Source organism: Lithobates pipiens, unplaced genomic scaffold (assembly GCF_037356315.1).
Source record: "Lithobates pipiens isolate NorthernLeopardFrog02 unplaced genomic scaffold, aLitPip1_a1.2 Scaffold_13, whole genome shotgun sequence".
Classification (NCBI taxonomy): domain Eukaryota; kingdom Metazoa; phylum Chordata; class Amphibia; order Anura; family Ranidae; genus Lithobates; species Lithobates pipiens.
The window spans coordinates 149392922-149418497 of NW_027507718.1; the positions used below are offsets into that span (position 1 = coordinate 149392922).

The following is a 25576-nucleotide window of genomic DNA, read 5'->3' on the forward strand; positions in this document are numbered from 1 at the left end:
CCAGCAAAAGCACAGGGCCAGGTGGCTTTACGGCACAGTATTATAAGTGCTTGGAAGATCTTCTGGCGCCAGGTTTTATCAATTCTCTACCGGGTTTCCCCAACCCCTCTGAGACACTACTGGAAGCATATATCTCAGTAATACCCAAAGAGGATAAAGACCCCCTCTGATGTTATGAATTACTGATCGATCTCACTTCTAAATGTAGATGTGAAACTTCTCCAAAATTTTTGTAAAATCGACTATTCGGTTATCTGCCGGCTTGTGTGTATTTTGACCAGGTGGGCTTTGTCCCTGGCAGAGATATCACTTTATATGTAAATGTGATATTATCATGGGACTGTGTTCACTTCGCTAACAGCTGTATATAGTCCAATCGTTTGGTTATCATATGCACTCAGCACTTTCTGTTTATATAGTTTTGATCTATAGTTCGATTATTGTGTGTGTTCCAATATCCTGAGTTTATTATTGCACTTAGCACTTTTTTGCATCTTTGCACCTAATTATTGTCACTAGCTTGTGCTTACTTAGAAAGTGATTACGTATACTTTAGTTACTATATGCACTCAGCACTTTAACCCCTAACACTAACCCTACCCCTAACAGCTAACCCTATCCCTTACACTAACCCTAATCCAACCCTTAATCCTAAACAATAATCCTAAAAGATAACCACTTACCATAACACCCAACCCTAATGACCAAATTACATTGCCGCAGATGGTCACAGTTGACTTTGAGGCCATGTATCTCCGATGCAGAAAAGTGCATGACATTTTGTGACCCGAATTTGGGGCCCCCTATCTCGGGGTCACTTGATAGGAACCCCAAATTTGGATATGTTGTAGTGCTAGTGCTCCAGTGTCTGCATACCGAATTTGGGGTTCCTGGCAATAAGTGGCCCCAAGATATGGGCCCCCAAAATCGGTTCACAAAATTTAATTCTCAGATCATATTTCTGAGTTTTCAGGTCCAAAAAATTGGGTTCCTTTAACCACTTCAGCCCCGGACCAATAAACACCTTAAGGACCAGAGGTCTTTTTCCAATTTCGCACTGCGCTGCTTTAACTGGTAATTGCGCGGTCATGCAATATTGCACCCAAACGAAATTTGCGTCCTTTTCTTCCCACAAATAGAGCTTTCTTTTAATGGTATTTGATTGCCTCTGCGATTTTTATTTTTTGCGATATAAATGGAAAAAGAGCGAAAATTTTGAAAAAAAAATGATATTTTCTTTTTTGTTATAAGAAAAATCGAATAAACTAAATTTTTGTCATACATTGAGGGCAAAATTTATTCAGCCACATGTCTTTAGTAAAAAAAATGTCAATAAGCGTATATTTTTTGGTTTGCGCAAAAGTTATAGCGTCTACAAACTAGAGTACATTTTCTGGAATTTACACAGCTTTTAATTTATGACTGCCTATCTCATTTCTTGAGGTGCTAAAATGGCAGGGCAGTACAAACCCCCCCAAATGACCCCATTTTGGAAAGTAGACACCCCAAGGAAACTGCTGATGGGTATGTTGAGCCCATTGAATATTTCTTTTTTTTGTCCTAAGGGATTGAATAATGACAAAAAAAAAAAAAAAAAAAAAAAAAAAAGTACAAAAAGTTGTCACTAAATGATATATTGCTCACACATGCCATGGTTATATGTGGAATTGCACCCCAAAATATATTCCGCTACTTCTCCCGAGTACGGGGATACCACATGTGTGGGACTTTTTGGGAGTCTAGTCGCGCACGGCATCCCGAAAACCAATCACCACCTTCAGGATTTCTAAGGGTGCAAATTTTTGATTTCACCCCTCACTACCTATCACAGTTTCGAAGGCCATAAAAGGCCAAAATAGCACAAAACCCCCCAAAATGACCCCATTTTGGAAAGTAGACACCCCAAGCTATTTACTGAGAGGCATGTTGAGTCCATGGAATATTTTATATTTTGCCACAAGTTGCGGGAATATTACAAACTTTTTTTTTTTTTTGCACAAAGTTGTCACTAAATGATATATTGCTCACACATGCTATGGGCATATGTGAAATGACACCCCAAAATACATTCTGCTGCTTCTCCTGAGTACAGGGATACCACATGTGTGGGACTTTTTGGGAGCCTAGCCGCGTACGGGACCCCGAAATCCAAGCACCGCCTTCAGGATTTCTAAGGGCATAATTTTTTTATTTTACTCCTCACTACCTATCACAGTTTTGACGGCCATAAAATGCCAAGATGGCACAAAACCCCCCCAAATGACCCCATTTTGGAAAGTAGACACCCCAAGCTATTTGCCGAGGGCCATCTTGACACTATTGAATATTTATTTTTTTTGTCCCAAGGGATTGAATAATGACAAAAAAAAAAAAAAAAAAAAAAAAATGTACAAAAAGTTGTCACTAAATGATATATTGCTCACACATGCCATGGTTATATGTGGAATTGCACCCCAAAATATATTCAGCTACTTCTCCCGAGTATGGGGATACCACACCCCGAAAACCAATCACCACCTTCAGGATTTCTAAGGGTGCAAAGGCCATAAAATGCCAAAATAGCACAAAACCCCCCCAAATTACCCCATTTTGGAAAGTAGACACCCCAAGCTATTTACTGAGAGTCATGTTGTCTGAACGAAAAAAAAGAGATTGATCGGTGGGTATGCCCACCATTAGATACCTCCCTTCATCCACCCACTTCTAATGATGGACATACATGCACCATTTATATATGCCGAAGCATGGGGGCATCCTCCCGCAAAAAAGTTATGCTGCGTACATACGTTCAAACTTTTCCACGGGCAAGCCCTCCGTCGGAATTTTGACCGTATGTACGCGGCATTAGGAGCAAAATCGCTCCTCCACCCCTTATGCCCCCATGCTTCGGCATATATGCTCTTTTTTAACTGTGGTGGTGAAATCACCGCCTACAGCACTGGAGTCACGGCTTTATGTATCGTGGGAGCAAACGCTGTTGCTGTCAAGATAGAGAGATAGATAGAGATAGAGATAGAGATAGAGAGAACAATAAAACGACAACTATTTTTGGTTTTTATATTTTATATTTTTTTTTGGTTTTTTTATTTTACTTATTTTTTTTTTATTTTTTTTATACACTTTTTTTTGAACTGTAAACTGTAACTGTAACGGTTCGGGTCTCTCAAAATGCGATGGCATCTTGGGAGACCCTGTGTAAGTGTGCCTAGCCTGTGAAATGCTGTACCCTACGCTAATACTTCACTAGTTCATGGTAGCGTTCAAAACACTCACCCTGACAAAGACCAGGATTGCCAGGACAGCGTGGACAATAAGAACGGGTGTCACGCCTATATCCGCGCTTGCTACAGACACGACATCTTTTTTGGGGGGCTCGTTGGGTAGGGGTACTCGGGAGGACATAAGAATAATGCCTCTCATGCAGCCGGCTTACTGCATTTGGTTGGGAATGGTGAGGTACAGGACCCTCTGGATACAGAAGCTCTGTGACAACCTCTCTTTGGAAGAAAAGAAAGGTTAATGTTCCGCCTGAAGTTTTGTATAGCACAAAAGCATTCAGCAAAGCCAATTGAAATAAGTAAGCAGACACTTTTTTGTACCAGCGTCTGGTCTTACGGGAAGTTAGATACGGCGCCAACATCTGGTCATTGAGGTCCACCCCTCCCATATTTTTGTTATATTCGTGGACACAGAGGGGTGTACCACAATACCAGTCGCCGTAGAAATTTGGACCGTCGTGTCTGCATGAAGGGAGGTAAGAACGAAAACATTCTTATTATGCCTCCACTTCATAGCGAGCAAATTATTACACCGATAGCAGGCTCTCTCCCCCAGCCTAAGACGGGAATCTACAAGCCGCTGGGGAAAGCCCCGGCGATTAGGTCGCACGGTGCCACATGCTCCAATCTGATTATCAAATAAATGACTAAACAGTGGCACGCTGGTGTAATAGTTGTCCACGTACAAGTGGTACCCCTTTCCGAATAAGGGTGACACCAATTTCCACACTATCTTGCCAGCGCTTCCTATGTAATCAGGGCAGTTCTCCGGCTCTACGTAACTATCTTTACCCTCATAAACCATAAAGCTCCATGCATAGCCTGTGGCCCTGTCACAGCACTTATAGAGCTTGACCCCGTATCTGGTACGCTTGTTGGGAATGTACTGTTTGAATGACAAGCGACCAGTAAACTTAGCCAGGGACTCATCAACGCAGACAACTTTTTGGGGAGTAAACAAGTCTGCAAAACGTTGGTTGAAGTGGTTTATGAGGGGCCGAATTTTGTAGAGCCGATCGTATTCAGGGTCTCCACGTGGACGACAAAGTTCATTGTCACTGAAGTGCATGAACCGCAAGATCTGCTCGTATCGTTTCCTGGACATGGAGTTAGAGAACACGGGCATGTGGTCAGCCGGATGCGTGGACCAATAAGCCCGCATCAGCATAAATTTATGTGTGCCCATGTTGAGGGAAAGGCCCAAAAACGTCTTAAATTCGGAAACCGTAACTGGTTTCCAATCTCTGGCAAGGGACGGCAACTGGGGATTAGCGGCGATGCGTTGACCAGCATATAAATTGGTTTGGTCCACAATAGATCTATAGAGATCTTCCGTGAGATACAGAGAATAAAAATCGAGTGGCGTAAAATCATCTGTATCCACCTGAATACCGGGTTGGGCAGTGAATGGGGGAAGTACGGGTTCTGCAGAAGTGGTGGGCACCCAATTAGGATAGGCGAATTCTGCAGGAAGGGCACTATGGGTACGACGGGCCTGTCTTTGTCTTCTTCTTGGTGGCAGTGGGACACTACTTGTGCTTGCCACCTCGCCAGCTTGAACTGCACTTATGGGACTCGCCACGTCACCACGTAATACTGCAGTGCTGGATGTACGTCCAGGGTGTACTAGGCCGCTGGTGCTTGCCAGTTCACCAAAAGGATGAGCGGCGCTAGTACTGGCTCTATACTCCATACGAGGGACTTGCGGTTCCTGCACCTCAACAACATCAGAAAATCGGGGTCGGGTACGCCTGACAATAGCAGGGACCTCTTCTTCGTCGTCAGAGCTATCTGACATGGAGGCGCTGTCCTCTACAGGTTCGTATTCTGAGCCTGAATCTGACAGATCAGTGTCTTCCTCTTCACTATCTGTCATGCTCAGAAACGTGTAGGCCTCTTCACTAGTGTACCTTCGCTTTGCCATTTTGGGCTCTAAATTTAGGGGTACAGTAGTGAGACTCACAGGTAAAAAAGCACCTAGCCTGTCAGCGACTGTATAAAACGCTACAAAAAAAAAAAAAAAACTGTTAGCGATCGCAGGGATCAGGCCTGACTCTGCGAACGCTGCAGTTATGTGTGTTGTGTTTTGTAAGTGACAGTGATCGATCGATACTGCACTTGGGTGGGCTGGGCTGGGCTGGGCAGAGGGGCAAAACGCAGGTGCTAGCAGGTATCTGGATTGATCCTGCTAACAATGCATTTTTTTAGAACCCTAAATTGCTGGGCACGCTAGTATAGATCTGACCAGATCAGATATTGATCTGTTCGGATACTATACCACTAAGGGAGGTGTATGCTTTGTGCGTGGGTGTTAGCGGTGCTGGCACTAACCTAGCACTGCCTGGGGCGACGCAGACCCTTTCTGACCCCAAAACCAAATTTATATCACCCGCCGGGTGATCAGGGGGTTAAACCTTTATTAGGTAATAAATGGCGGGTGCCCTGATGCTATAAAAAGCGAACTACCTAACCAGCGTCACCCGTAAAACTTATACGGTGATCACTGGTGAAAGGGTTAACTAAGGGCAATCAGGGGTTAAAACCTTTATTGGGTATTTATATGGGGGTACCTGAAGCTTTATAAAAACCTGACGGGGAACCTAAATAACTAAATAACTAACTGGCTAACCAGCGTCACCAGTGACACTTATGCAGCGATCGCTGGTGAAAGGGTTAACTCTAGGGGCAATCAAAGGGTTAAAACCTTTATTAGGTTATATATCGGGGTACCTAACGGTATAAAAACCTGGCGTTGAACCTAAAAAAAAAAAAACTAGCTTCCTAGCGGGACCAGTGACACTATTGCAGCGATCAGAAAAACGATCGCTTAGTGACACTGGTAAAAGAGGGTGAAAGGGTTAACTGGGAGGGCAATCAAGGGGTTAAACCTATATTAGGGGGGGGGGGTAGGGGGCTACCCTGGACCTAAAGGGGCCTAACACTAGCTGCCCTGACACTTTTTACAGTCACAACTGACACTAAATGTAGTGATCAATAAATAAATGAACACTGCATTAGTGACACTGTGACTGGGGGGGGGGGCGGGGGGCCGATCGGGGGGTGACTGGGGTGAAATGTGTGCCTGTGTGTACCTATGTGTCAGTGGACTGTTGGTGCACTTACTTGGACGTCTTCACTCCTCGCTGTCCGGTTCAAAAAGACCGCCACGAGGAGTGTGACATCACTTCCTCCTCCTGTGTTTACATTTTCACAGGGGAGGAAGTTCGTCACTGGCCAGGAGCGATCGAGAGGGGATGGCCAGAAACCAACGGCCATCCCCTCATTGCGGGTCGCTCCGGCACCGAAAGGGACCGCCGTATCTAGCGGGAGGGGGTCCGATCGGACCCCCCACCCGCTAGAAGGCATTCACGTACATCTACGTGATTGTGCCTGCCTGTGCCATTGTGTTGACGTACATTGGCAATACGGCGGTCCTGAAGTGGTTAAAAGCGCATATAAACGCAAACACTGCTAAACGCGGGTGCCGCGTTTTGCATCTGAAACGTGGAAATTTTTGCGTCTGAATCCATTTTTTTGCTTCTGGAAAAACGCAACTGCATAAAAACGGCAAAAAACAAGACTGTGTGCATGGACACATAGGATAACATTGAATGAGTTCAGGGGCAGTTGGAAAAAAAAAAAAAAAAAAAGCGTCCAACTGCGTCTCGTGTGCATGAGGCCTTACTCAGCCTCTCCTTCCTAGATTATACAGACATCCAGAAATAGATGTATGAACTACAACAACAAAGGCTAAGTTGGGTGAGATTTTAGGCAGCCGAGTATAACTAATTATTTGGTTTGGCAATGTTACTATATTTTGTGCATTATGGATCTCTGTGTTAAGAAAGCGGTCTATCATGTATGCTGGGAGTCCCTCATGTACCTTGCCATTATTGTATGTTAGTTATTTAATGGTACTCCATCTGGAGCTGCAGTTTTGTGCTTGCTTTTTTGTTTATGCGAATGTTCCTTTTTCTTTTTAACCACTTGCTTACTGGGCACTTAAACACCCTTCCTGCCCAGACCAATTTTCAGCTTTTGGTGCTCTCACAATTTGAATGACAATTACTCAGTCATGCAACACTGTACCCAAATTAATTTTGTGTCCTTTTTTTCCCCCCACAAATAGAGCTTTCTTTTGGTGGTATTTGATCACCTCTCGGATTTTTATTTTTTGCGCTATAAATGGAAAAAGACCGAAAATTTTGAGAAAAAAAACGCATATTTCTTTGTTTCTGTGATAAAATTTAGCAAATTATAATTTTTTTTTTCATAAATTTTGGCCACAATTTATACTGCTACATATCTTTGGTAAAAATAACCCAAATGAGTGGATATTTTTTGGTCTTTGTGAAAGTTAGAGAGTCTACAAGCTGTGGTGCGAATCATAAAAAATTTATCAAACCTGATGTACTGGTGGCCTATCATTTCTTGCGACCAGAACAAGCCAGGAAAGTACAAATACCCCCCAAATGACCCCTTTTTTGAAAGTAGACATTCCAAGGTATTTACTAAGATGCATGGTGAGGTTTTTGATGTTGTCATCTTTTTCCCACAATTCTTTGCAAAATGAAAATTTTGTGAGGAGAAAAAAAAAAAAAAAAAAAAAAAAAAAAAAAAAAGGAAAAGAAAAATCTTCAATGTAATAGGTTATTTCTCTCACATGGCATGTGTATACCACAAATGACACCCCAAAATACGTTCTGCTACTCCTGAGTATTACGATACCAAATGTGTGAGACTTTTACACAGCCTGGCCACATACAGAGGCCCAATATTGAAATAGCACCATCAGGCGTTCTAGGAGCATAAATTACACATTTCATTTCTCAACCACCCATTACACTTTTGAAGGCCCTGGAGCACCAGGACAATGGAAATGCCCACAAAGTGACCCCATTTTGGAAAGCTAACACCCCAACGTATAATCTATGAGGCATAATGAGTCATTTGAATGGTTCATTTTTTTGTCCAGAAGTTTTGGGAAAATGTGGAAAAACACATTTTTTTTTTTTTTTTTTTTTACGCAAAGTTGTCCATTTATAATATATTTCCAACACATAGCATGTACATAGCAAAAATGACACCTCAAAATATGTTCTGCTACTCCTCCCGAGTATGGCAATACCAAATGTGTGAGACTTTTACACAGCTTGGCCACATACAGAGGCCCAACATGCAAGGAACACCATTAGGTGTTCCAGGGACACATAGCATGCACATACCAAGAATTACACCCCAAAATACATTCTGCTGAGAAAAGAGTAAACAAAAGATTACCTGTGGTTTTAGCAGCGCAGTTGTCCACAGGATGATAGCACTGGTCCAGGCAGCAGGCAGGGACTTGGTCAGCAAAAGTGAACACAATTTTCCAGGCAACAGGCAGGTATACTGTCCATAGTCAATATAGGCCAGCAGGCAGGGATACTGTCCATATACAGTCCAAGGTCAGTGCAGGCAGAGATCGTCAGCATTGCCAAAATATTGGTCCTGGTAGTAGGCAGGAACATGGTCCATCCATGTGGTGTGGTCAGTTCATGCGACAGGCAGAGGCATGATGGCATAGGTCCTACAGGCAGCAGGCAGAAGTAGGGCCTTGTTCAGGACAGAATGGGGATAGGGGTAGAGGCTTCTCCCACCCAAATCTCTTTGAAGCCTCCGAGTCTCCGGACCCTAATCTAGGAATGAGAAAACAAAAAGGAAATTGCCTTCTTCATCCAAAAAAACTATTCTGGAGCCCCTCACATATGTGAGACCCCTGTTATGAATCCCACTAGTCCACTGAGAGGGTACAAGATAAGTCCAAGAGGCAGGCAAAAGGCATGGTCAAACAGTCCAGGGTCAGTTCCAGATCAGGCAGAGGCATAAACAGAATCAGTAGGCAGAAGCGTGGTCGAATAACAAGCCAGGGTCAGTTACAGAGCAAGCAGAGGCATAAGGGGCGTGAAGGTAAATGGCAGGAAGTGAGGGTTATGGTTACCATACTTCACTAATAATTCACTGAAGTATGGTAACGGCGGAAACAGTCACCTATGCAGAGGACTGGTTGGGAAGGGCATTGGGCACAATGATAAGTGGTATCTCTTCTCAATCCTCGTTTGCTGCACACCCGACATTTTTTCTGATGTCTTCGGCCTGTTGGTCTGGGAGGGATTTTATCAGGAAAGTGGCATTCAGAGAGTCTGCTAATTACATCGGATCGAATGTTTTGTGGTGGGCCGTTGGGGTATAGAAGGGCAGTGACGATTTCCTCCTGGTAGCCAAGGAAGGGTATGGGTCTTTCTGTGGATTTACGATAGATTACATACGTGTTTTATATAGCCAAATTAAAGAAATAAATTGAAATTTTTTTACACCACTAGTATGTTCTTCTCGTGGCAAGGTAGGGTTCGAGCATCTGGTCGTTCAAGTCGACACCCCCCATGAACATGTTGTACTCATGGATACAAGTGGGTTTTTGTATTGGGTCATCCCTCCTGGTGATCTCAACAAAAGTGTTGTTGTGGATCGAAGAAAGCATGTACACATGCCTTCTGTCCCTCCACTTCACAGCCAAAATTTCCTCGTTCCGTAAACTCGCCGCTTTGCCTTTTCTTAACCTTTTGTTGACGAGGCTTTGAGGAAAGCCCTTCCGGTTCGTTCTTACGGTGCCACATGCTGGAGTTTGCTTTCTATGGAGGTTGCGGAACAGGGGTAAACTTGTATAAAAATTATCCACATAAAGATGGTAGCCTGTCTCCAGGAGTGGGTTTATGAGTTCCCAAACAACTTTCCCACTCGATCCGATGTATTTGGGGCAATTAGGGGGTTGTAGCTGGGTGTCCTTCCCTTTGTATACCATGAAGGAATATATATACCCTGTGGCTCGATCACACAATTTATACATCTTCACCCCATAGCGGGCCCTTTTGGAGGGAATAAATTGCTTTAGGCCCAGCCTGCCAGAAAATTTGATCAGGGACTCATCCACACATGTGTTGGTCTGGGGTAAACAACTGGGGGAAGATCTCAGAAAAATAATTTATTAGCGGCCGAATTTTGTAAAGTTTATCAAAATTTGGGTCATTCCGGGGAAGGCACTGGGTATTGTCGTTAAAGTGTAGGAATCTCATTATCATGAGATATCTGGTCCGGGGCATTATTGAGGAAAAGATGGGCATGTGATAGATGGGGCGGGATGACCAATATGCACGTATTTCATTTTTATTGTTTAGTCCCATACAAAATGTGAGGCCCAAAATTTTTTTTAACTCCTCCACTGTTAGGGCTCTCCACTCGTAGGGACGGGCATAAGAGGACGTTGGGTTGCTTTCAATAAATTGTAGGGCATATAGGTTGGACTGGACCACAATGGATTCAAGCATGTCCTCTGTAAAAATTAGGTGGAAAAAGTCCACCTGGACTGGCAGTGAAAGGGGGAACGTTAGCTTCTCCTGAGTTAGGAGGAAGCCACAAGGGGTTCTGGAGGGAATAGGGAAGGCTGGCATGGGACCTAACCCTTTGGGGCCGAGTTGACACACTGGTACTTGGCCTTTGCCGAGGTACTGTGGTGCTGGTGGATGGCACCGCCTCCTCACCAGTACGCCTTCGTCTGACGGGCGGACTATCATCTTCCTCCTCTGAGGCTGTCATGGTACCGCTGCTGAGGACAGGCTCGTAGTCCACGTCAGACTCAGAATCTGAATATGAGGAGGAATCCGAAGCGGAAACCTACCCGTTGCTCTCGTCGGCTGCAAGAATATCATATGCCTCCTCAGCTAAATATAATCTTTGTGACATTTTTATTGATCACAAATGGCATTGACAGGTGACGCCGACGTGGCAGGTGGCACTGACAGGTGACGCCGACGTGGCAGGTGGCACTGACAGGTGACGCCGACGTGGCAGGTGGCACTGACAACACGTGGCACTGGCAGATGGCACTGGAGGCAGATGGGGCTGGCACTGGCAGATGGTGCTGGCTATTTGCTCTGGCTAATTGCTCTGGCAAATGGGGCTGGCAGATGGTACTGCGGCTGGCAGATGGCACTGGCAGATGGCACTGGGCTGACAGATTTTATTCACAGTAAGAAATGTCACTCACAGATCCTCTCTCTCCTCACACGCCATCTCTGTGTGAGGAGGGAGAGACACGGCAATGGGAGATGATCTCATGTTTACATTTGAGATAATCTCCCATTGGCAGCTGCGATCGCGCTGTGAACGGCCGCTTTGATTGGCCGTTCACGGCGATCTGCGTTTGCCTGTCTCCGGGAGACACGGCGAGCACAAAACTTCCGCGATGCGCGCCCATTGCGGAAGTAAACACAAGGACGTCCACCCGGACGAAACCGCCCGCTCTACGGCCGTCATTCAGCTATAGGGCGGGCGGGCGGGAGGTGGTTAATCAAATCCTTTTTATTATTTAAATATGAAAACAATGACACAATACAGACAAAACAGAAATAGAAATCACCAAATCAAAAACCGCCCCCGACCCCCCCCCCAAAAAAAATAAAAATAAAAACAACACCCAAACCACCTTCAACAAGCCCCACCAATCCCCCTCACTCGGAGTATATAGGACCAAAAAATAAAATAATGACTAAATCTCCAACATTACAAAGTACACATTGGTTAACATGATACCCAAGTCATAGATTTAAGCACTCTAGACCAGATAAACATATTCAGAGACTTCCTTAGGGAATATGCTTTTCAAAAGGAATGAGCCTATTGAGATCTAAAATCCAATTGGACACAGTCGGTGGATGTGGAGAGGTCCACTTAAGAGCAATCTGTCTATGGGCAACAAAAAGTTCGTGCCTTATAGTATTACCAGTAGGGGAGGTGTAGATAGGGGTGTCACAGTAACTCAATATACATATAAGAGGTTCAACCAGAATATTAATATCCAATATCCTATTTAAAAGGTATGAATCACCTCCACCCAATATCTTTGAAGTTTTGGCGTTTTTCTTACCTGTCAACATTTCTGTAAGATCTGTTGGAATATTGAATAAAATCTTTATGAAATAAAAAAAAAAAAATTGTATCATAGTGTATTGCACATTATGAGAGAGTTTGGGGGGGAGGAACTTGACTTGCCTGCACAGAGTCCTGACCTCAACCCGATAGAACACCTTCGGGATGAATTAGAGCAGAGCCTGCAAGCCAGGCTCTCGTCCTCATCAGTGCCCGAACTCAAAATTGCGCTTCTGGAAAAATGGTCAAACATTGCCATAGACAGACTCCTAAACCTTGTGGACAGCCTTCCCAGAAGAGTTGAAGTGGTTATAGCTGCAAAAGGGTGGGCCAACGCAATATTGAACATTATGGACAAAGACTGGGATGCCATTAAAGTCAATTTATTCGTCCCAATACTTTTGGTAATATGGTATATATACATATGCAATCGCCTATTAGTCATGTAACAAGGTTTTCTACCGGCTTTAGAATTTTTTTTTTTTAATCTTTTTATTAATTTTCCATAAACAAAACATACAGTGGATGTGTCCGTCCATAACACTGTCCACAACCTGTCTAACAGAGACCATCTAACTACAACATCCCCTCCCTCCCCCCTACCAGTCACATCTCGTTATGGGAGCCATCCCAACCTATCATATTCGGAGTCACGTTTCCAAATCCATCACCCAGCGCCTCATGCATCGCAGATAACCCCAAGGTGCCTCAGTTGGATTGATTCAAAAGTAGGGCAATGTGGTTCAATCAAAACTCTGACTTGTACCTTCGAGACCCCCCCCCCCTCACCCCACCGTATCCCTGGAGTTACACCAGGAGTGCCACACTTTTTCAAACTTTTTCCCGCAGCCTCTACTCTCATATGCAGCTTTATAGTAAGGCAACACTGAATTCACCAGACCCTTCCAGGCTGTAACGCTCGGGGCCTCTGACTTTTTTCCAGGCCAGCAGGATAGCTTTCCTACCATAGAAACAAAGGATATTCAGCATCGTACGCATGGCCCGTGTAGGTACTACTTCATCCACTAGTCCCAAGAGGCACATCTTGATGGTCAGCGGTACCGGAACTGAAATCAGCTCCCAAACACATGCAACTACATCAGTCCAGAATCTTTGTATGTGAGGACAATGACAGAAAATGTGCCCGTCATCGGTGGGAGCATGGCGACAGCACCAGCACTCCGTTGAGGCCGAGGGGAAAATCCTGCCCAGTCTAGCCGGAGTGTAGTAACTCCTATGCAAAAATTTGAACTGAATCAACCTGTCTCTTGCGGATACTAGGTGTTTGAAAGGTCGGGTCCATAAGTCGTCCCAGTCTTCCCCCTGCACCTCCGGAACTTCCCGTACCCATCGCTCCCTACACGAGACAATAGCCTTAGGAGTTAGCTTAAACAGTTCTTTATAGGTCGTCGACAAAGGCTTCACCAGTTCATCACCAGACAGCAAGGTCTCGAGAGCCGAGGGTAGGGATTCCACCCTCCGCTCGCGAAACTGCACCTGAAATGCGTGTCTCAGCTGCAGAAACCTAAATAGATAATTGTTGGGAAGATCATGTCGGGATTGCAGCTGTGAAAAAGACTGTAGCTCGCCCCAGGACATTATGTCCCTTAGCATCTTAATTCCCTTCAACGTCCATAGCACAGGGTCAGGTAAATTATAAAAGTGGGGCAGAGTCGGGTTCATTCATATGGGGGTTGAGGGCGACACTCCCCTATAACTGGGGCATGCCACCCCCACCGCCATCTCCCATGCTTTAATAGTGGCCCTCATGGTCAATGTTAGTGGGAGGTCAGACCCCAGTCCTCTAAATAGCGCAAACCGGAGACTGTCATATGACCCTAGATGCGCGGCCTCAAGGACCGTGGCTGCGTCCCCGTCATCTGCGATTAACCATCTGCGAAGACCAATTGCCCGGCTAAGTAATATTTTTGCCAGTCTGGTAGCGCCAAACGCCCCCCCATCACCCGGTTCCTTCAGCACCTGAAGCCCAATCCTAGGGGGCCTGGGTGTCCAAAGAAAAGAGGAGACCACACTGTCAAGTTGCCTAAAAAAGGATTTCGGTATCCAGACAGGCGCATGGCGCAGGAAATACAATACTACTGGGAGAAATTTTCATTTTCAATAAGCCAATTCTACCCATTAAGGATAGTGGTAGCTTCGACCATGTTTGTGCTTTTTGTTTCAGTAACAGTACCAACAGGAGTAAGTTTAGGGTTACATAATCCTTCACCTCCGCTGTTACCCGGACCCCTAGATATTTTAAAGAGGAAACCCATTGCAGCGGTAGTTGAGGGTCAGCCATAGCTCTAGCCTGGGAGTCTATCGGTAGAATAGAGGACTTGCCCCAGTTCACCTTTAAACCTGAAAAAGTGGCAAAATAATCAATGGTCACTAAGGCCTTCCTCAAGTATTCCCCCCGAGTCATCCAGAAACAGCAACATATCATCTGCGTATAGCGCCAGGGTTTCATCTATGGTACCCACCCGGATGGACTTTATGCCCCTATCCGATCTAAGAGCAACCGCCAGTGGTTCCAGGGCCAAGGAGAACAGAAAGGGGGAGAGTGGGCACCCCTGACGAGTCCCTCTACCTATGTCAAAAAACTCAGAGGTGGACGTGCCCAACCTGATTGCTGCCCTCGGTTTTTCATAGAGCATAGATATCCATTTCCTAAACCACGGTCCAAAGCCCATCAACTCCAAGACCGTCGCCATATAGTTCCAGTCAACTGAGTCGAAGGCTTTTTCAAAGTCGATGGAAACTACAATTCTGGTACTGTCGGCATCTTGCTTAAGTTGTAAGTGTGTGAACAAACCTCCTTAAGTTCGTATCCGTCGACTTCCCAGGCATAAAACCCGTCTGGTCTATATTTATAATAGATGGGAGTACCCGGGCCAGTCTGAGGGCCAGAATCTTCGTCAAAATCTTAAGATCCGTATTCAATAATGCTATGGGTCTGTAGGAGGCACACTCCCTTGGGTCCTTTCCTGGTTTTAACAGAAGAACCATATAGGCCTCTAACAGAGGTCGGCAAGGCACTGTGCATATGGCAGTATTCCAGGAGCAAATTCAATCTGGGGGCTAAAATTTCCACATTAGCCTTATAAAAGTCAGCCGGTAGGCCATCCAGCCCCGGGGCTTTGTTCGGGGGACAAGCAAACATTGACTGTTCTATCTATCTCCCTTTTAGTAATTTTACTATCCAAAGTACAGCGGTCCTTCTCTGAGAGTCTTGGTATTGGCAGCCTCGTCAGGAAGGATTTCAGGGCCGAACAGTCATATGTGGGAATGGGAGAATATAGGGACATGTAATATTGCACAAAAGCATGCATTATGCATCCAGGCTCATCCACTAGGTCCCCCCCTGATTCTGAATCACCAGTATGCAGGTGGGAGAGTGAAAATCTGCCACCAGCATAGCCAGGAGCTTCCCGTTTTTGTCCCCCCTAAAGTTTAACCAGCAGGTCAAACAACAATTTAGTCTGGAAAGGAGGGGGCACATAGACATTAACCAACACAATGCTCTTATGAAATACATCCGCCACTATCACCACATATCTGCCTCCCGGATCGGAGAACACCTGATGGACCGAGCAAGGAATTGCTCTGCTTATGAGGATAGAGACTCCTCTCGCAAGACGTGGAATAGGTAGCGTGGAAGGCTTTCTGGATCCAGGGTTTGCGTAGTGAAAGTATTTTACTGCCATCCAGGTGTGTTTCCTGTAGGAAGACGATATGCGGACGTGTCTGCTTAAGATATTGGAAAACAGAGGCCCGTTTAAGCTTATGATTCAGGCCCCTGACATTGCAAGAAATGATTTTAACCTCATTCGCCATTACATAGTAAGTTATATACACATTGAGGGACAGGGAGCAGTGAGGGCCCCGCAACCATCCGGTTCGAGCCCCCACCTCTCTCCCGTCCACCATCAGCATTATTCTGGAGGCACCATTTAATACACATTAACCTGTGTAGTAAGAGCTGAGTATAGTTACGAAAACAGTGAGCGAAAGTCCGGCAACACCATTTAAAGTTCCATACCTCCACCATGAGCTCCCACACAGGTGATGGAGCGACCACCGTACAACCTAGTTGCACGATAAGGAAAAGAAAAACCCCAGGGGGTGCAGAAGAAAAAAAAAAAAAAAAAGAAATTTGCATAGAAGGCCCAGAGAACAGCCAAAAATAGGACATAAGGCAGGCCCCAGGGGGTCCAATATTCCACCCATGCAATTGCATCCATGAAGGGTCATCAAGATAGATGGCAGTTTTCATTGGAGACCATCATATGTAGTCATTGAGGCTGTGCTCCAAGGATACTTTTTTTCATTCCCCATCATCCTCCCACCACCAAAAAGGCAGACGCCACCAGAACACGGATGATCATCTCCCGGCCCAGCAGTGTCTCGTAGATGGGTGAGTGTCTATCAGGAGATGTATGGCCGGGGAGACCCAACAAGCGATGTACATCCAAGCAGCCTCAACACCAGGGTCTAGCCCAGCCTGTACAGGCCATGGAAAAAAAATAAAAAATAAAAATAAAAAAAAAATAAAAAGAAAAACATACAGCCTTAGTCAACAAGGAGGAAGTGAGGCCACACAAAAAAAAAAAAAAAAAAGAGAAGAAGAAGGAAGAAGCACATACCAGTCTCAGAGGCAATTCAGTACCGTAGCAGTCATGGGTTAGAGCTCCCTGTCCATCCACTCACATACTTCACTCAGGGCTTTCAAAAAACTTCATTGACCCTTTGTACTGGACTCGGAGTTTGCCGGGGTAAAGCATGCTGTATTTAACCTCCTTCTCCCTCAAGCGCCTGCAGACTTCAGTGAAGGAGCGTCTCTTCTGTTGAGTTGCCACCGAGAAGTCAGGGAACAACATTACCCGAGCGTTATGTCTGATTTCCGGAATGTTCCTGGCTTAGGTCAAAATCATGTCCCGGTCGCGGTAGTTTAGGAACCGAACCAAGAAGGGCAGAGGATGAGCACCTGGCGGCGGGCACCCTATGTGCCCTTTCCACCACATATGTAGGTGGTACATCCTCCATGGCGAGTAACCAGATGAAAAGTTGCTCTGCAAAGTTAGCGGGACGGTCACCCTCAGCCCCCTCCGGGAATCCCACCACCCGGATGTTGTTCCGTCTTTGACGGTCCTCAGCATCAATGGCTCTGTTGTAATTCCTTGACTTGGTCACGGAGTTCAGCTAGTTTGGCACTATGTTCACGAGACAGGTCTTCCACCTCTGACACACGCGATTCCACTGTAGTCAGGCGGCCCCTGAACTTGTCCAAGTCATGCCTTATTAAGTTGCACTCAGAGGAGAGGTGATCAATGCGGCCCACCAGTTCAGCCCTGCTAGCACTGATCGCCTCTAGAATCGGGCGGGTAATAGCCTCCGGGTCCACCCCTGTCGCCTGCTCCGCTACAGGATCTAAGCCCTCAGCCCCTCTCACCTGCTGCATCCCAGCAGTAGCAGCTGTGGCGCGCTGTGCAGGCAGTGGGGGAAACAAGATGGCGGAGGCGTAGCCTCGTGCTGTGTCTCGGATGGAGCGTGTGTTTCGCTGGTCCTGTAGCCCCTTGGTGGCCTTCTTTTTCGCCGAGGATGGCATCAGTGTGTGCAGCGCACCTTGCCCCGTACAGTGGTAGTGGCCGCACAGACGGGTGATGCTCCAGGTGCTCGGATGCGGGTCAGGAGTAACGGAGCTGTGGAGAGATGCATGCTACCGCGATCACATCCGGCCGGAAGTCCCCACCGGCTTTAGAATTTTAATATGTTCCCTGTGTCAGTACGCGGGGGGATACCTGCCTGTTGTCTCCCTGGTGTCTTTAATTGCTTTATAAGAGAGAGACCCAGCTTTGGCCTATAGGGGCATGCCTAGCACAGAGTCTTCTGTATTTATTAGTGTTCTATATGTATATGCAAAATTATATTACCCTGTACTGTGCTTACTTTTTTTTGCAATGTTTTGGTGGTTAATTTTTTTTTTCTTGAACTCGGGAAGACTGCAGAATGGCGTGCCCCTCTGCTTAAGGTCCTCCTGAAGGTGTTCATTCCTACAAAATGTGTAGAGGAACAACACATAGCAAAAGTGGACATTTTACATGTTGGGTACTGGTAACTTAATGTTATGTTTTGTCTGTTTCAATACAATTGTTTGAAGGTGGGTTTATTTACCCAATTTTTAAATATGTATTGTGATGGTTTCTTTGGGACTCCTCAAAAGTCCCAAGAGATATATTATTTATATATATATATATATATATATATATATATATATATATATATATATATATATATATATATATATATATATATATATATATATATATATATATATATATATATATATATATATATATATACACACACACACATACATATACATATACACACACAGGTTTCTGAAGAACGGACAAAAAAATAAAAAAACACCTTGGAGAGAAGATGTCCAATGCATCTAAGCAAAAATCACACAAGAATGAGGTCTGCTGGGAGTGGGAGGTCTACGTTTTTTTTTGGCGCCTCACATCTTGCTTTTTTTGCATTATCTAACTTTTTTTTAAACCAAAAAACTAAAACCCATAAGAATTCCTAACTGCAAACTGCATCAAGTGTAGAAGATAAATATAGAAATTATAAAGAGCACAAAATATAGCTTGTCATACCTTCCAAAAATGCAAATTCATCAAAGGCATCTACTGCGTTATCTGAAATAGGAAAACAAAAGTGATGATATTTATTAAATACTTAGTGAAAAGTGTTCAACTTCGTCACCACTAGAGTACTAGCCCATTTTTTTTTTAAATGTCAGATACAGGTGGAAAAGTGTTTGAACCTGACCATGGTAGAGATTGGTCTCCTCTTCTCTTCCGCTGCTATCCCAATGTTTCTTTTCTCTCTGCTATACATTATTGCATACCCTCTATTTTGATTACATCTTACCATTTCCTTACATATCTGAATGTTATAATTGTAATGCTAAAATTGGAAGTTCTGACACTTAAACGTCACTGGTGGTGGCAGTTAAAAGGTTAATTGCTTAATTAGCCCAGTGAATTTCGCTCTCAGGCTGCTGGCACCCAACTTGTGGTCCCACAAGCTGGAAAATCTTTATGCTGGATACAGCTGAGAATAGCATTGTTACACAAGTAACAGCGTGGTGTGAGATTGCCCGTTTTCTTTGTCACAAGTTAGTGAGGAGGGCAAGGATCCGATACCCACTTTCGACACATTTTTAGATAATGGACAATTATGCTGTCTATTATGCTAGGATTCTTCTTTTCTTATGCAAGTAGATACCTGGTTTTAAATAAAAACTTGTTTTTGAGGCTGGGTTCATACTGCTGTGGTCTATGAGATCGGATGTGATTTGCCCCGCACTGCAAATCACAAATGCGATCTCTGTGCGATGCAAGTTCAGCCATACAGATAGTATGGCTGAATTCGCATTGCATCCGGCCCAAATTTGCACAGGACCCTTTTTTTTTGGTCCGCAGCATGGTTCACACCATGCGATTCGATTCCTGTCCGAGTTTGCAGATCGCACTGCGATATGCGAACTGATCTGGGGGTGTCATTAACTTTTCACTGACACTCCCAGCAGTTCGCATAGGGCAGTGTGAACTGCCGCCGGGAGGCATGCGATGCGGGAACCCGCAGTAGATTCGCAGCGTTCCCGCATCGCAGCAGTGTGAATGCAGCCTGAAACTGCACCATGAGAGATTCCCTTCCTCTTGCATGTGGTTCTCTGACTAAATTTATGAAATATGCCAGTTTGATTTGGTCTGTGATGGCAGCCTAAGGATCAAGAAATGGCAGCAGCAGTGGAGGCTTGCTTTCCACACTTCCATCCATAATCTAGCTAGTGGTTTGAGACCGGAGGCGACTGGCGATTTATCCACCCAACCGGAGTGGGATTTCTTCCTGCTGTTAGACCTTCTGTGTACAGAGGAAGAAAATTTTATATTTAATGAAAAAATAGGATTTTTGTACTCACTGTAAAATCCTTTTCTCTGTAATTCACCGACCGACACAGCTCCTCTATGTAACTAAATGGGTTTGTTAGCCTGCCATTAGGAGAACTTGGCAAAAATTGTAACAATAAACAGAACTTTCAGTCCCGCCCCAGGGGGCGGACCCTATGCTAACAACCTTCCCTGCTGCCCCAGCAGACTCAGTACGTCAACAAGCAGTATAACGTAGAGAAGAGGAAGGGTGGGTGCTGTGTCGGTCGGTGAATTACAGAGAGAAGGATTTTACAGTGAGTACAAAAATCCTATTTTTTCTTATATTCACCGACCGACAGAGCTCCTCTCTGTAACTAAATGGGATGTCCCCAACAGTGCCAAACGAGGGGTGGGGGGAAAAAAAACAGCATTAAAACTTCCTCGATCATGGCAAGTGAGAACTAGTGAAACTAAACCCACGAAAAACTACAGTGTGTGGAAAAACACCACTATATAACCAGGTATTCTTAACAGGAGAGATCCCTAACCCGCAACCTTTTTTGTGGAAGTAATGCAACAGTGTATTAACAAACAGTACTGCGTTTTTATTGAAAAACCAGGAAAAAAAATAAAAAATCTCAATTGCAACTACATGGCCGTCTTCAAAACTTTGCGGCCAAAACAGGCATCAGCCGATGCACTGACATCTACCTTTTAGAACTTGGTAAACCTATGGACAGACGACCAGGTCGCCGCCTTACATACCTAAGCGACAGATGCTTGATGTCGGAAGGCCCAAGACATTCAGATTGCTCTTGTAGAGTGGGCCGTGACTGGAAAGAGGGGCACCTGCCCCTTCAAGGCATAGGTTTGGACTACAATCTGTCTGATCCACCTGGAAATGGTGGCCGATGAGACCACCATACCCTTCTTTGGGCCAGCCACCGAAACAAACAGCGAGTATGACTTCCAAGTACACCTTCAGAGCCCTCACCACATTCGAGAGAGTGAAGGGCCACCTCCTTGGGGTGCTTCGGCTTAGGACACAAAGATGGTAATACAATGTCCTCATTGATATGAAAAGCCATGACCACCTTCAGTAGAAAGGACGGTTGCAAACACCACCTTATCCCTGTGGATGACCAAGTAAGGCGACTTGCAGGACAAGGCTGCCAATTCCGAAAGCCTCTTGGCCGATGTTATGGCCACTAGGAAAACCACTTTCTGTGAAAGGGTCAACAAGGGAATCTCCCTGATATTCTCAAACAGTGGCTTCTGAAGCACCGACAACACCAGGTTTAAATCCCACAGAGGTAACGGTGGACGCACCGTAAGTGGCTACATGTCTGACCCCCTGAATAAAGTTACTCACTAATGAGTGAGACGCCAGGGGAAGAAGAAGAAGAAGAAGAAGAAGAAGAAGAAGAAGAAGAAGAAGAAGAAGAAGAAGAAGAAGAAGAAGAAGAAGAAGAAGAAGAAGAAGAAGAAGAAGAAGAAGAAGAAGAAGAAGAAGAAGAAGAAGAAGAAGAAGAAGAAGAAGAAGAAGAAGAAGAAGAAGAAGAAGAAGAAGAAGAAGAAGAAGAAGAAGAAGAAGAAGAAGAAGAAGAAGAAGAAGAAGAAGAAGAAGAAGAAGAAGAAGAAGAAGAAGAAGAAGAAGAAGAAGAGGAAGAAGAAGAAGAACCAGAGCTGAAATTTGCCCCTTAACGGTGCACAACGCCAACTTCTGGTCTACACCTTGCTGAAGAAACAGCAGGATCCTAGATATAGTTAAGGAGCACGGATGCCACCCTTTCTCCTCACACATGGAGATATAGGCCTTCCAGGTACGATGACATCTTCCATGAAGATGATATCCGTGACCTCAACATAGTCCACATCTGGTGTGCCCCATTTCAGGCACAACCACCTGAATATCTACGGATGCAATGCCCAGTCTCCTGGGTTCAGCATCTGTTGACCCAGATAGTCCGCCTACCAATTTTCCATCCCCGGGATGTAAATGTAAGACAGGGCCGGGGCGTGTCGCTCTGCCCATCGAAGTATGCGAGCGACGGCTGAGCTTCTTGTTCCCTCTTGGTGATTTCCTAGCACCAGACTCACCACCCTGGGACGTTCTGCGATGGTTACTAGCTGTGCCTGTAGTCCCCAGGAGTTTACCCAGATGCAGAGTGAAGAAACTGTCGGCAGCAGCTGTAGAAAATAGCAGCGAAACGATCTGCAGAGCTTGCACCAGCATTCAGGTAAAGGCCACCCAGCATCCTGCATACACATTGGACAGAGGAAAACGCATGTGAGAGCACTTGTAAAACTGCCACAAGAGAACTACGGTGAAAAGAGCGCAATTCTCTTGTGGCAGCTTCAAAAAAATAAAATAAAAAAATAAGTCTGCCAATGCAATTAATAGGAAAATCCCATAGAAAATGGCTGCTGAGGCTCACAAGGGGAACCTGCTTTGCCCACAGTCAAAATGGCCGCTGGACAGTGCCATGCGGCGACAGGAAAATTCCTAAAACAGCACTGCCTTCAACCAGCAAGAAAACCTCCACAGGCACCTTTTGGGACCCCCCAAACCCGGGACCATCGCCAGCCGCACAGACCCCCCCTCCCCCATAGGCGAGAGACCCAGCAAAACACACACACACACACACACACACACACACACACACACACACACACACACACACAGCCCGCAGCCGAGGGGAGATAGGGACATGGGAGAGAAGAGAAGGAGGCGAGGTGGCCCCTGAATCGACCTCCCAGGGAATGTCCAGCTGTTCATCCTCACCGAAGCAGGGAGAGCCAGACTTACCAGTCCTGAAGAGCTGGGAGACACTCCATTACAGACCCACTCCTGCGCAGTTACAGGGTGGCTGCTGGCCTCGTTAAACTGTGATCCAGACATCAGTAGCCTGGTCACATGTATACCCCGGAGCATTGAAGCTCACTGACCACCTCTGGAGCTGAGGTATGTCGTGACCTGCCGAGCCTTAGCTGCAACCTGCACACGCTCGATGGCCGGACAAGGGGGACTACAAGGATAACACAACCAGCCTGTCACCCAGCCGGCAGTTGATAGAAGACCCCAGGATCTTTTATCTTGCGCAAAATCAATCCTGCATCAACAAAAAAAATGGACCAAAGGGCCAGCAGGATTCCTAGGTCATTCTCCTTCACTAGGCAAAATAAAACAGAGTCTGATGGGGCAGCAGGGAGGGTTGTTAGCACCAGGTCCGCCCCCCGGGGCAGGACTGAAAGTTCTGTGTATTGTGCTACAATTTTGCCTAGTTCTCCTAATGGCAGGCTAACAAACCCATTTAGTTACAGAGAGGAGCTGTGTCGGTCGGTGAATAAGAGAAATAGGATTTTTATAACAGCTTACCTATAAAATCCTTTTCTTGGAGTACATCATGGGACACAGAGCAAGTAATAACTTAATGGGTAGATACGCACCTTCAGGTGATGGACACTGGTATACCCAATACAGGAAGTTCATTCCCACCCGGTAGAGTGCGCTTTGACTTGAAAAGGGGGGATTTTACCCCTTAAATCTTAAGTCTGAATTATAACTTGCCGAATCCACTTAGCGACAGTGGATTTGGATGATGCCTGTCCTTTCTTAGGACCCTTCAAATCTGAGCAGTTGTCTTTAAATAGACTTTCACTGCTCTCACCACATCAAAACAATGTACCGTATATACTCGAGTATAAGCCGAGATTTTCAGCCTCTTTTTTGAGGCTGAAAGTGCCCCCCTCGGCTTATACTCGAGTCACCGCTGTCTGACTGCCCGAACAGCGTGTCGAGCAGACAGACAGCGGCCATTCTACCTTTCAAAAGCCGCGCCTCCGGCTCCGCCTCCGCCTGTGATAGGCGGAACACTCAATTTCCCAGCAGTCAGTGTTCCGCCTATCACGGACATCGGCTCATCCTCGTACTACGGACGAGGATGAGACGATGTCTGTGATAGGCGGAACACAGACTGCTGGGAAATTGAGTGTTCCGCCTATCACAGGCGGAGGCGGGAGGCGCGGCTTTTGAACAGGGGAATGGCCGCCAGGGCGCCGACGAAGAGCGGCGATCCTGGCATGGGACGACACGGAGGCTCGGGACGGGACGACACGGAGGCTCGGGACGGGACCGGACGGAGGCTTGGGACACAGGTAGGCTGGACACACACACACACACACACACACACACACACACACACACACACACACACACACAGGGAGGGATGGATGGATGGACACACACACACACACACACACACACACACACACACACACACAGGGATGGATGGATGGATGGATGGACACACACACACACAGGGATGGATGGATGGATGGACGCACACACACACACACAGGGATGGATGGATGGACACACACACACACACACACACAGGGATGGATGGATGGACACACACACAGGGATGGACGGACACACACAGGGATGGACAGGCATATCTCACCCTCGGCTTATACACGAGTCAATAGGTTTCCCAGTTTTTTGGGGGTAAATTGGGGGCCTCGGCTTATACTCGGGTCGGCCTATACTCGAGTATATACAGTAGTTACTTTTCTTCCCTGGAACATGGTTTTGGAAAAAAAAAAAATGGCAGGACAATATCTTGGTTCAGGTGAAAACCTGAGACCACTTTTGGAAAAAAATCTGGGACAAGAGTGTATCACCACTCTGTCCTCATGAATAATCAAATATGGCTCTTTACAAGAAAGAGCAGCCCATTCCAATACCCTCCTTGCTGAGGATATAGCAACCAAGAACACCAGCTTCCTTGTCAGAGGGACTAAGGCCGCGTACACACGGGCGGACTGTTCGTCCAACTTTGTCCGCTGAACAGTGTTTGGGCGGACAGTCCGCTCGTGTGTGGGCTTTCAGCGGACAGTTTCAGCGGACAGTTGGACGGACAAGGTTTTTCGGAAATTCCGTAAAACTGTCCGCTGAAACCTTGTTTCAGCGAACAGTCCGCTCGTGTGTAGGCTTGTTCGTCAAACAAAGTTGCGCGCATGCTCAGAAAGGATTTTCACGCCGAAAGCTATAATACAGTGTATAGGACGTCGTATTTTTCGTCCCGTCGTACGTGCCGTTCACGTCATCGCGCACGGTTTCAGCAAACTGTTCGTCCGTCGTGTGTGGCCATGTCCGTCCATGCTAAGTTTGAGCGGACTGTTTGCCGAAACTGTTGGACGGACAAAGTTGGGCGAACAGTCCGCGCATGTGTACGCGGCCTAATGGAATATGCTGTATCGGTTCAAATGGCTGTTTTTGCAACACTTACAAAACTAAGTTCAAGTCCCAAGGGTTCAAAAGGTGATTTAAGTGGCTGATTAATCCCAATAACCCCTTGCATAAAACCCCGGACTAAAGAATGT

At 45.8% G+C, this 25576-nt stretch overlaps 1 protein-coding gene across 3 annotated transcripts in view; it reads right to left on the bottom strand.

Annotated features, from left to right (window-relative positions):
• Window positions 1-25576, bottom strand: part of POLE4 (DNA polymerase epsilon 4, accessory subunit) — a 121178-nt gene that overhangs the window by 77306 nt on the left and 18296 nt on the right. For 2 of the 3 annotated variants that reach the window (XM_077475731.1, XM_077475730.1), the window contains exon 3: window positions 18908-18949. The exons of the other annotated variant lie outside the window; for it this stretch is intronic. In XM_077475731.1, coding sequence (XP_077331857.1) covers window positions 18908-18949 — 42 coding nt within the window. The remainder of the gene's footprint in view (window positions 1-18907; window positions 18950-25576) is intronic. 3 annotated transcript variants of the gene reach the window in all.